General features: G+C 50.9%; 5 protein-coding genes across 10 annotated transcripts; 2 read left to right on the forward strand and 3 right to left on the reverse strand.

The window, feature by feature from the left end:
- Positions 1-1,054: 1,054 nt before the first annotated feature.
- Positions 1,055-4,151, reverse strand: H257_05706 (hypothetical protein). 5 transcript variants are annotated; one of them, XM_009830658.1, is made up of 14 exons: positions 3,695-4,151; positions 3,550-3,644; positions 3,141-3,360; positions 2,951-3,081; positions 2,833-2,893; positions 2,586-2,717; positions 2,467-2,535; positions 2,341-2,400; positions 2,067-2,192; positions 1,850-1,954; positions 1,700-1,801; positions 1,542-1,639; positions 1,357-1,483; positions 1,055-1,309 (listed from the first exon to the last, which is right to left on the reverse strand). In XM_009830658.1, exons 1-14 carry the CDS (start codon positions 4,130-4,132, stop codon positions 1,124-1,126), a joined length of 1,950 nt encoding a protein of 649 aa, XP_009828960.1. In that variant the 5' UTR covers positions 4,133-4,151; the 3' UTR covers positions 1,055-1,123. The 5 variants fall into 5 exon arrangements, with proteins under 5 accessions (XP_009828960.1, XP_009828957.1, XP_009828956.1 ...); XM_009830655.1 differs by having other exon boundaries at positions 1,055-1,483; XM_009830654.1 differs by having other exon boundaries at positions 2,341-2,535.
- A 621-nt stretch (positions 4,152-4,772) lies between these two features.
- On the reverse strand, positions 4,773-5,670 carry H257_05707. Of its 2 annotated transcripts, XM_009830660.1 has the most exons (5): positions 5,483-5,670; positions 5,342-5,433; positions 5,197-5,287; positions 5,056-5,150; positions 4,773-5,002 (listed from the first exon to the last, which is right to left on the reverse strand). In XM_009830660.1, the coding sequence occupies exons 1-5, from the start codon at positions 5,624-5,626 to the stop codon at positions 4,930-4,932; spliced, it is 495 nt and encodes a 164-aa protein (XP_009828962.1). In that variant the 5' UTR covers positions 5,627-5,670; the 3' UTR covers positions 4,773-4,929. The 2 variants fall into 2 exon arrangements, with proteins under 2 accessions (XP_009828962.1, XP_009828961.1); XM_009830659.1 differs by having other exon boundaries at positions 4,773-5,150.
- Positions 5,671-5,719: 49 nt separating this feature from the next.
- Positions 5,720-7,088, forward strand: H257_05708 (hypothetical protein; the record flags this gene model as incomplete). Its single annotated transcript, XM_009830661.1, has 4 exons — positions 5,720-5,920; positions 5,969-6,315; positions 6,361-6,914; positions 6,989-7,088. Exons 1-4 carry the CDS (start codon positions 5,728-5,730, stop codon positions 7,086-7,088), a joined length of 1,194 nt encoding a protein of 397 aa, XP_009828963.1. The 5' UTR covers positions 5,720-5,727.
- An 829-nt stretch (positions 7,089-7,917) lies between these two features.
- H257_05709 (hypothetical protein) lies at positions 7,918-9,501 on the reverse strand (the record flags this gene model as incomplete). Its single annotated transcript, XM_009830662.1, has 3 exons — positions 7,918-8,123; positions 8,254-8,762; positions 8,816-9,501. The coding sequence occupies 3 exons, from the start codon at positions 9,499-9,501 to the stop codon at positions 7,918-7,920; spliced, it is 1,401 nt and encodes a 466-aa protein (XP_009828964.1).
- A 463-nt stretch (positions 9,502-9,964) lies between these two features.
- H257_05710 (hypothetical protein) lies at positions 9,965-10,350 on the forward strand (the record flags this gene model as incomplete). Its single annotated transcript, XM_009830663.1, has 2 exons — positions 9,965-10,247; positions 10,340-10,350. The coding sequence occupies 2 exons, from the start codon at positions 9,965-9,967 to the stop codon at positions 10,348-10,350; spliced, it is 294 nt and encodes a 97-aa protein (XP_009828965.1).
- Positions 10,351-10,360: the final 10 nt, after the last annotated feature.

Here is a 10,360-nt window from a genome sequence, read left to right on the forward strand (position 1 = left end):
TCAGTAGTAGCACTCCGTTGCCGGTACTTGTGCGGTTGCGACCTATAATCGCGTCTACGCTTACATGCGCTTGAAAACGAACAGATACACAATATTTGATTGATAGTCTACGCATGCGTTAACAGAAATCCAAAAGTCGCAATAGAAGGGGAGGGGGCATGCTCCGTTGGTTGAGACTGCACCCGCTCGCTCGTCCCAGTGCCTGTGATGTGGGCACCGTACACGAGCGAGCGGGTGCAGTGCTGGGGCAACGCATGCAGGCGCTGGTTCCATGCGACCTGGTCGTCCTTGCATCTGTTCAGGCGCCAACTTTCAGTGTGCTTCCTACAAGAATCGCAAATCTGTAAGGTTAACATCGTCGGTCGGCGAGGTTGGCACATGCCGAAGGACATGGCCAATGCTGACAGTCATCCTTCACCATACAAACGTCACATGCAGTCGCGTCGATGAGTTACACAAGATAGGACTCATGGACTCACTCTAACTTAGCGTTGAGCGGCGCTTTGCGCTATGTGGGGCCGCGAGGACACGCACCTGTACTTGGCCGACATGGCGTCATGCCATTGCAACCAGGTAATACTAAACGTGTAAATGTATTGCTGATTGTATGCTGGCCAGAACTTAACCAATCGGTCAAATCTGACGAATAATCTGACTTTAGCGTAGCGTCGTTAGAGTCCCGCGGTGGGAGAATTAAAACGCTAAAATCTGACTGAAAAAATGCAGTTTTGGAGTTTTAGCGCCACGAGTATGCAGTTTTGGAGTTTTAGCGCCACGAGTGGGGATGCTCTTAGGACTGGGATTTCAATTCCGAAAGGTTGGGCATTCTTCTGATTATTTAATCGGCTTGAATAGCCTTCAACTTAGCGTTCATTTACTTCGATTCCACTCAAGTCAAGGCAAAATAGGAGGGACAGTTTATGGTGTACGGTTTAAGCTTAAAATATGTATGCTGTTTTTGCTTATTTTTTAGTGATTTCATTTTTCTAGTGATTCGATTGGCTACTCCAAACCTCAAGCAATTCCATTGGCCAATTTGAGTACACCCCGTGCACCATAAACTGGCCATCTACGTTAGTATGGTGGAGGAAGGGTACTAACTACTCCTACTAACTATTAGTTGTTACTCGTCCTGGGCCTCTACAGGCGATTGTTCCAGGGCGTTGATGTCGGCGTCGATCATGATGTCCGTCTTGCACTTGCTTGCGAGGAGGTATGACGTGGTCATGGTGTGCAGCGCGCGCTTAAACTCGACCGTCGACGCCGCCATGTCGCGCGGAAACGTGCTCGGCGAGTAGTCGCACGGTGCCTGCGCACATTCTCGTCATCATCGACAATATGCATGGGACCACATACCGGGAGGTCGGCGGCGCGGCGCAAGGCCATCTCAAACGGCGACGCGACGTTCGAACTCGGAAACAGCGGACCTTTGTGCGGGTTGAATGTCGAGCATTTCACGGCACTTATGTACTGCCCTGGCCCCCTGGAGAGATATAGAAGTTAGTAGTACTAATAGTAGTACTATCATCCGAGGAACGTACGGGCCCAGCTGCGACTGCAGCGAATTCAGAAGTCGGCTCTTGGCAAACGTCGTCCCTGACGTGGCCTGGTCACGCGAGTGGTCATACGCCCCCGGTCCCTACTCGTCGTGTTATATTTGTGGTAGTTTCGTATGTATTTGGGGTAGTTGTGTATGTACCGGAGTGGCATGGAGCTGGTTCGTCGGTCCTTTCGGCAGCGGGCTCCACATACCGCCAGTCGCCCGTTTGGTCAACGGCGGCGGATTGTACTCGCCGGGTCCCTACGCGATGCATCACATGATGACGTTTGTGGTCGTCGGGGGGGATACCGGAGTAAGCCGAATTTCATCGCTCAGGTCCTTGCAATGGCTGTATCGAATGCCCGCGAGTTTGTGGATGCGGTTGCGCTCGTCGACAATCGCTTGCTTCACCTCCTAAGTCATAGTAACACACAGTATCACATACACGCACAATGGACTGAACTGTGTCGCATACGGGTCTGTCGGGCATCCAACGAACGACGCAAAACTAGTATATAGAACGTACCTTGAGGTTGTCGATGCGGCGGTAGTTGGCTTGGATTTTGCGCGCCGCCAGCTGCTTTTGAAACGCCTGGACGTTCTTCATGTGTGCGACATTCGCTTCTCGTTCTTGACTCACGAGGCGCTTGGTCTAGCCATATCCACGAAACCACGACAGTTTAATCACCGAACGAACGACCGCTTCAATCTCGTCGGTCGATTGGGTTCAACAAGTCAATTGTCGATCAGGTCCATGCTAACAATATGTCCATCGTTCCCTTCGACTAATATGAACGTACTTCTTTTTGCAGCAACTGGTGCCGTAGCATAGCCACCTTCTTGTCCCGCAATGCTTGTTCCTGGTATGAAAATATCCATAATATATATAAAATAATATATGTATTCGATGCTGAAATATATTTTGCCTTGTCATCCAGCGTCGACTGGATCCCCACGCGACGTTGCAGGTCCGAGGCTTTGGCCTCGTGCAGGACCTACCACTCTCGTCGTCGTCGGTATTTCGGGATGAGGTAGGTACGTGTACCTGCTGCCGCTTCTTCTGCCGGTCTTCCTCCCGCGACCGCTTTTCCCTTGTAACTTGGGCCTTTTCTCGCGTCAAGCTTTCCTGTTTAGACTTTTCAAATCGCCGCCTTGCGTCGGCATTTTGTTGCCTTGTCTACATACGAAAGCGAGTGGACATCGATAATAATATATATATATATAATTCACATATGCGCCTGCAAAAATCCAAACCATCGTTGATGGACAAGGGGGATGCCGTTCGTTCGAACCTGTTCGAGCAGCTCGCGCTGGTGCTGCACACGTTCCATTTTGGCTCGGTTTTGGTCCGCCCTTTTGTACAATGTCGTCACCACAGCAATAGCTAGCTTTAGATTTGTACGGGCTTACTTTTCAGCGTTCATTTGCTGCCGAACGTGCACTGCGTCCGACTCACCCGGCCGCCGCAACGGCACGCCATGATCCAAGACCAAGTACTGCGCTCGTTTCCTTGCCAGTTTGGCCGCTTCTTTCTCCAGAATCTAAAGATCAGTCAATGTATATCTGCCGCGCACAACGTCGATTGCGGAAGAATTCGTACCTTTTCGTACTTGAGCCGCCCTTTGATCATTTCTTGGAGAAGTTTGTGTTCGTGAGCTAGTTCCTTGGAGTACTTGCAGTGGTCGGTTTCCGTGTTGGGGTCGTCGACTTGCGGTCGTTCTTCGGCTGCAACTTGCAGCAACAACGCCAGATTGTGTTTGCGAGTTTTGTCATAATGCTTGAATCGTAACGATGCGACGTCTTCAGGCACGGACCAAGCTCTAAGGTTTGTAAAGAATATGTTGATATACTTTAACAGCGACGGAAACAACACAGCTTAACGGTGTCACAGACACGAATAGATGGACGAGTCAATTCGTAGGTAGAGTAGACTCCAGTGCCGCCTTCACAACAACATAACACACGACAGGTTGGATCTATAGGAGTATGACAAATATATATATATGCACCTGTGCTTCTCCTTTGTAAAGTCATCTCGCGTCTTGGGCTGTAGCTCATCGTAGACGATCCCTGTGGCGTTCATGGCTGCTTGGATGGCAGATGTCTACCAACCATGGATGTCAAGCATCGGTTGATGCATTGAAATGGACGCACCTGAAGCAGGTCCTCCAACTGCCTTGGTGGGCCATTCAGTATCTCAATGGCTTGGTCTTCGTATTCCTTCTGCTTGGCACTGCGTGGGGTCAACGCCCCTGCTGCTGCTGCTGTCTTGGGCCGACGCGCGGCAGGGGATGATGGCTGGCTCTGCTTGAGTTGTTTGATGGGCGACTCAAATTCCACAGCACGATTGAACAGCGCATTCAGTCCTTCCATGCATTGCAGCAAGTCGTCTTCGTTCGTCACTTGGTAGAATCCACGGACGTCCTTGAGGACCTGCGACGTGGTGTCGTCGTTGGATGCAGCATTCTGCGACGATGTCGACGGATGGCTGTTGTGACGCGGCACCCCCGGGAGCGATGCCATGTTTAGTGATAAGGGCGACTGGGGACTGCCTCGTGAAGATGCTGCCAAAGAACCATCGTCCATGTCCATTTCACCGCATGAACCTGGCTCAAAATAGACTTGACAACCGATGACCTTTCGGTATACCTCAGGGTTATCCGGATACCGTCACCCAATAATATTTTTTTGTGTTTTGAAACAATATACGGAGAATAAAAACGCATACAGTACAGTACTACCATATTTGTCGTTGATCTGCACCATGAAATATACTCGCAATTATAACGATACTACGTAGTATAAAATTGAATGCTAGTATAAGCTTAAATAAAGGATTCATATGTAAGATTTAAATAAAATGTTCAAATTTAGTGCACAGGTACGACAAATACGGTAGTACTACCGTATACCTTATCGATCAGTACCCATTATTATGACTTACAAGTTGTACCCAAATTGCTGTACGGTGTCAATAAAGAACGATTGGATGGGTATCTTAGAAAGCTTTACCCAAGTCGCATTATATTGGTCAAAATTGCCCAATTATTTCGTTCTAGCCAATCAAACAAGTAGCAGTTGTAGAAATGGCCAATCCGAATACTTCGAGTACATTGGAACTAAATTAGACCACCTTATTATTTCGAGCAGATTTTACTGATATTTTCGGGGGTACAAGTCGTCCAATACCGTAAGGTACACGGAAGTCCTTGAAGTATATTTATCCTATTTCCAACAATGTATTTCCAGGCGTAACGTTAATACTATCATAGAATTGTATATTTAGGCATATTTGTCCAACACGTGAAGGGACCGACCCAACCTGCGATGGGGTTGAACCCTTGTCACAGTTCCGTCCACCTCTCGAGCTCTATTCCGCACTCGTCCTTCTACTTCTTCTGTCGCTTGGAGGGGCGGTTGTTGTTGTTGGGCCCTTTTCGCAGTCCAGTGTACTTGGCCATTCTGTAGACAGACCATCATCACATATCCGTGTCGTGGCATCATGACGTCGATACCTGGCGGTCATCTCTTCCGCCGAGACCTCGTCCTTCAACGCCCGTTCGTTGGCTTCATCAAAACGCTTGTTGGACTTGAGCCCCTTGTGTACTTCCTACGCGCCAACCATCAACAACTTACCAAGCCAATATGTCAGGTACCTCTATGTTTCCATTGAACCCACCAAAGGACCTTCGTCCAAGCTTCTTGTCCATCGACGGGTCCGGAATGTCTTGGATGCATGTCAGTTCCCTAACGTACTCATCATCACGAACCATCGTGTGGAAGGAGCATCATGGTGCGTACCCAGTCACTTCGCCCCCTTCGTTGGAATCAACCCACTCGTCCTGCTGGATTTCAGCCTTGGCCAATGCTGCCTGGTTCTTTCTTTGCATAAACTACACGTAGCTCCATGTCAGCGCCTGGCGCCACAACTGATGGAGGTACCTTCATCGCCAGCGTCTTGTGCGACAGCGCAGGTTTGGGTGCCTTGGGTCCATCACTGGCCGCCTTCTTCAGCGGTGCCGCATCGATTTTGGTTGGCAGGGCCGGTGCGTGCGGCGACGGCGCTTTGGTTCCAGGTTTCCACATGACAATGTTGGGAGCCGCGCCACGAGTGATTCCACTGTCCGGTTAACTATTTTATCTGGAGGTCTTCCGGATAAACCCCACAGTGCATCTCATTTTTTGACATGACTCGTCATGTAATGTTCCCGTCGTGGTACGACCGCCTTTTGGGGATGCAGATGTCCGATGGCGGCGTGCGGGGTGTCCTTGTGGAACACTCCGACGCTACCATGTACGGACTCAAGTTCTTGGGATCGAAAAAGCAGGCATTGGTCACTGTGGAACAAGCCTTGCGCGCCAGACGCATTCAACTCGACGGTACAACTAACTCCCTTGATTGTGTACATGTTGTGAACGGGTGTCTAGGGTGCAGCATCACATTGGGAGATCGTGGAGCAGGCATTCTACGCACTCTTCAAGGTCCGACGGACCTGTCGTCGTCGCCATCGACTGCCGGCACATGCATGGTCGAGTGGACGACGGCCACCACGCCACCGTCGGAAGTGCCGTTTACAGACGTGTTGGACCATGTCGTGGACGCGTTCCTGGGAGTGTCCCTGCAGAAAACCTACGACCAGCCAAACGTGTTTTACACATTGACGTTGACGAAGGCTGTCGTCCATGCAGGCGCGCTCCATTACGAAGCCACCATAGACGATGGCGACGTGGACTTTCTCTCCAAGGAAGACGTGCTGCAAGCCATGGATCTCCACGTGCGTGTTATTCCGACGTCGTTTCTGTCGTCTTACTTGTCCTAGGACGTACGCGAAGTGGCGGTGCCGTGCGAAGACGTAGCGACGCCGTCGTCCACCGTCGACATCCCGCTTCCCACATCACCCGCATCCCCGCCATCTGAGGACAGTTCCCCACCCGACGACACCCTCGTCCACGTGTACTTCCATCGCCAGAGCCTCCACATGACCCTCGGCCCAACCCCCACAGCCAACAGTGTGTGTGTCTACAAACTCCTCCGAACGGCGGACGGCTCGCAGGGCGAAGCATCGGCCACCGGTCTCGTGGACATTGGCGACATCATCGTGCAGGTCAACGGCGTGTCCGTCGACGGCCTTAGCGTGGATCACATCGCAACAATCATCAGCCAAAGCCCCCGGCCCATTCAGCTGTCGTTCCAGAAGAAGCGCGACCCTGGGCGGACGTTTTCGGACATCAAAAGCGACCCAACTCCGTCCGCTCCTTCTATCGTTCCCTGTGGCGCCCCCACCAAGCCGCCCCTCGACGGACCCCTGGCGGGGGGTACAAAGCCAATCACCAACAGCAACCTATTAGAAGTGAAAACCCTCAAGGAGGAGGGGTACGACATGGGTGGACAACACGAGGTCAAGGGAGAAAACACTGTGGGGGCGGGGCGGCTATTGCCAACGGCAGAGTCCCCAATTTCCAATCAGGACCAGCGCCGCAGACCAGCGAAAAAGCAGCGGCGCCAGGCACCATCCATTCCCATCACGCTCAGTTGGGGCGCAACTAGTATTACTACTAGTTCCAAGCGCCACCACGACAAAGATATTGCACAACGAAGGACGGCGAGGTCAACCAACACATCTAGTAGCACTACGACTAGTACTACTATCTCATCACCGTCCAACTCAACGCCAACAAGCAAAACAAGGCAGCCCCCACCATGACCAAGGCACCCGTTGTGACCTTGAGCGACCCAGGCCCTAGCATTTCGCCTCTCCGATAGGCTTGGAGTCTCGTGGTGGTTGCCAGTCGGAGGACCCCACTGGAACTACTTCTCTCCAGTCGAGGAAGAAGAGGCTACCGGCACGCCTGGATAGGCATGACTTCTGGGTACTCCAATTGCTCTGGTAGTTATAGAAAACCATCAAGTGTAGTGTAATAACCCTTGTACATGATGTGTCTGCACTATTGACTGTTTACATCAATGCCGATTTGTGATGTGACTTTCCATGATAAATCCCACATACCGGTACAAAAATCAAGACAATAATCCTTAACGTAAAAAACCAATTTAAGGTACCTTTTTTGGAGGCGTCGGAGTAGAATGACAAAACTTTTTAGTCCTTTACGACATTTGAGTTTTGAGTATTGTGATTCGGTATGTAAAACTGTCTTTATAGCCCGACCTCCAGTTGATGTATACATATAATAGTCGAGTTATTTCGGAAAAAGTGTTCTCAACAGTGAATTAGGAATTAATGTTACACGATGCATTGAAAATCTGCAGGAAAAGCCGCGAATTGCAGCAGCTGTACATAACACACAACAACACAAAACTCAATTAGATCATCGAGACTGGCAACATATACTGCGCGCCAAGTCGGCAGGCGTTAGTACTACGAGTACATGGCCGCATACGGCATATCAAATGCCGTCGTGCGTTGCAGTCGCTTCGACATCTGATACAGGAGGACCTCTTCTTCGGTTTCCAACACATCCACCATGTTGTCTTCATACTCGAGGGGCGCAAACTTCTTTACCTGGCCCGCCATGGTATTGGTATCCCCAAACGCGGGGAAGAGTTTCAGAGCTTGTAGGTCGTCTACGATGGGCCCCCCCTGCCGCGAGTTCTTCTCGGAATACCGAGTTGACGTATTCGCAATGCTTTCGAATATACTGCCACGCAGTCTCGCGGGTCAGTATCTGGAGGTTGCTGTCCATGGTCATCATACAAACTTCGCCGTTCCGGTCTACCCAAAAAAGATGCCATTCGTCCCGCAGATTCGTCAACACGGCGACGGGAGTAGGTCGATATGCTTGCTTATCGAAGAGGGTATGCGCTGCCAGCAAGTATCCCGCCGTCTGAGCGATATTGGCGTCCGACAGCGTGTCATGTTTTTTCAGCTCGATCACCATCACCACCTCCGTACGGCCACACATGTTAAAAGCGCAACCTCTTGGGACGACGTACAAGTCGGGGGCACCCGTGAGTCTGCGTCGGGATTCGCCCACGGGGGTGCTGAAGCCGAGGCGAACCGTGGTGGACACCACGAGTTGCACAAAGTCCTGCAGCATTAAGGCAACGTACTCCTTGTACATTTGAACGTTCCTCGAGTCGTTCTCATTCACACCGTCGATCCATTCGAAGTCTGGAATATTCTGCCGCGGGACGCCGTCCACCGGCGGCAACATCCACGTTTTCGTGGAATACCCCAACTCTGCGATTTTCGGAAGCGTCAACCTCGAAATCGACATGGAGCTCTCGTCTTCGTTTCTCTTGTGTTTCTTGTATACGCCTCAGCGACGGGTTGTTCGGGGGCGACCGCGAACACGTAGACTTCTTCTTCTTTCGGTGGGAATGTGCCTCCAAACGCTTTCTTGATCGAGAGCGTTGTCCCCATCGCCTTGAAGCGTTGGACGTCTTGGAGGTCGGCGAGTGTCACTGCTGCTGCGGCTTCGCAGGAGAACCCGCGACCATCCTTCGCCATGAAGAGATCCATCTCGTCGGCTGGGAATTGGTACTTCTTTTGGATCGCAATCTTGCCCTTGAGCATGCCGACGGTCTCGTCTTCGCGGATTGTCACGGGGAAAGGACACCCTGTACCTCCGACAACGACGCAGAACAATTGCGAGGCATACTTGGGGGCGACCGCGAACACGTATACTTCTTCGTTCGGTGGGAATGTGCCTCCAAACGTTTTCTTGATCGAGAGCGCAGGCCCCATCGCCTTGAAGCGTTGGACGTCTTGGAGGTCGGCTAGTGTCACTGCTGCTGCGGCTACGGTGGAGAACCCCGTACCATCTGTCGTCATGAAGAGATCCATCTCGTCGGCTGGGAATTGGTACTTCTTTTGGATCGCAATCTTGTCCTTGAGCATGCCGACGGTGTTGTTCTCGCGGATTGTCACGGAGAAAGGACGCCCGGCACGTCCGACAACGACGCAAAACAATCGCGGCGTTTCGAAAAATGGGTGAATCATTCTGAAACCTGTCAAACACAATATTCTCGAGCACTGTGAGAGTTCCAGAAAAATATCGGCGAGAATACTGTATACTCCGGAGTAATGCACGACGCATTATATTTTCGATTTGTTGACAGTGAAAACAAATTGGCCAGGTTTTAATTAATTTCCCTTACAAATGCCTAGTGATGAAATTTGTTCAAACAATTAGGGAAAACGTTAATGCATACCACTCTGTTCCGGAATTTTTGCAGCATTTCACTTCCGATTGGCCTAGAATACTCAAATTCACGCTGATTCGCGATCTGATTGGTGTTCCAAAAAGTACAAGGATCGAGCTTTGATTGGGTACCAGAAGTGCTCAAATTGGAGTTTTAGTTTTGGAGGGAAGGCCAACCAAACTTTGCCCCTTATTTTCGGGAGTAGAATATTTTACGGTGTTCATTCAGTTTTGCATTTGCCGACTTCTGATTAAGGTACCATGTTGCTGGCACGCTCCTCTACCCAACCAGCTGCGTTGCATTCTGGCCTTGCTGATACGGGCGCGTCCATGCGGGGTCCCAACTTGCGCGACAGCGAGCGCAGAGCCCTCTTTGAGCGAATGCTAGAGATCAGTTCGCGTGGCGTGCTTCCTCGAGGAGCTATAGTCAACCTTGCTCGTGAGATTGGACGTGATCGTGCCACTATCACGCGTGTATGGAAGCGAGGACTGGAGACCCGCAAGGACGGCGACGGCGCAGCAAATGTAGCGTCAAAGATTCGAGGTAATAAGTTAATGGAGGTGTAATATATTGATTTATACAATTATCGAGTCTCAAAACGTCTTATATTAGGGAATAGTGGACGCAAAGTTCAGCGGGAGCGTAGCGACATTGAG

The sequence above is a fragment of the Aphanomyces astaci genome, assembly GCF_000520075.1.
Source record: "Aphanomyces astaci strain APO3 unplaced genomic scaffold supercont1.11, whole genome shotgun sequence".
NCBI classification, from domain to species: domain Eukaryota; phylum Oomycota; class Saprolegniomycetes; order Saprolegniales; family Verrucalvaceae; genus Aphanomyces; species Aphanomyces astaci.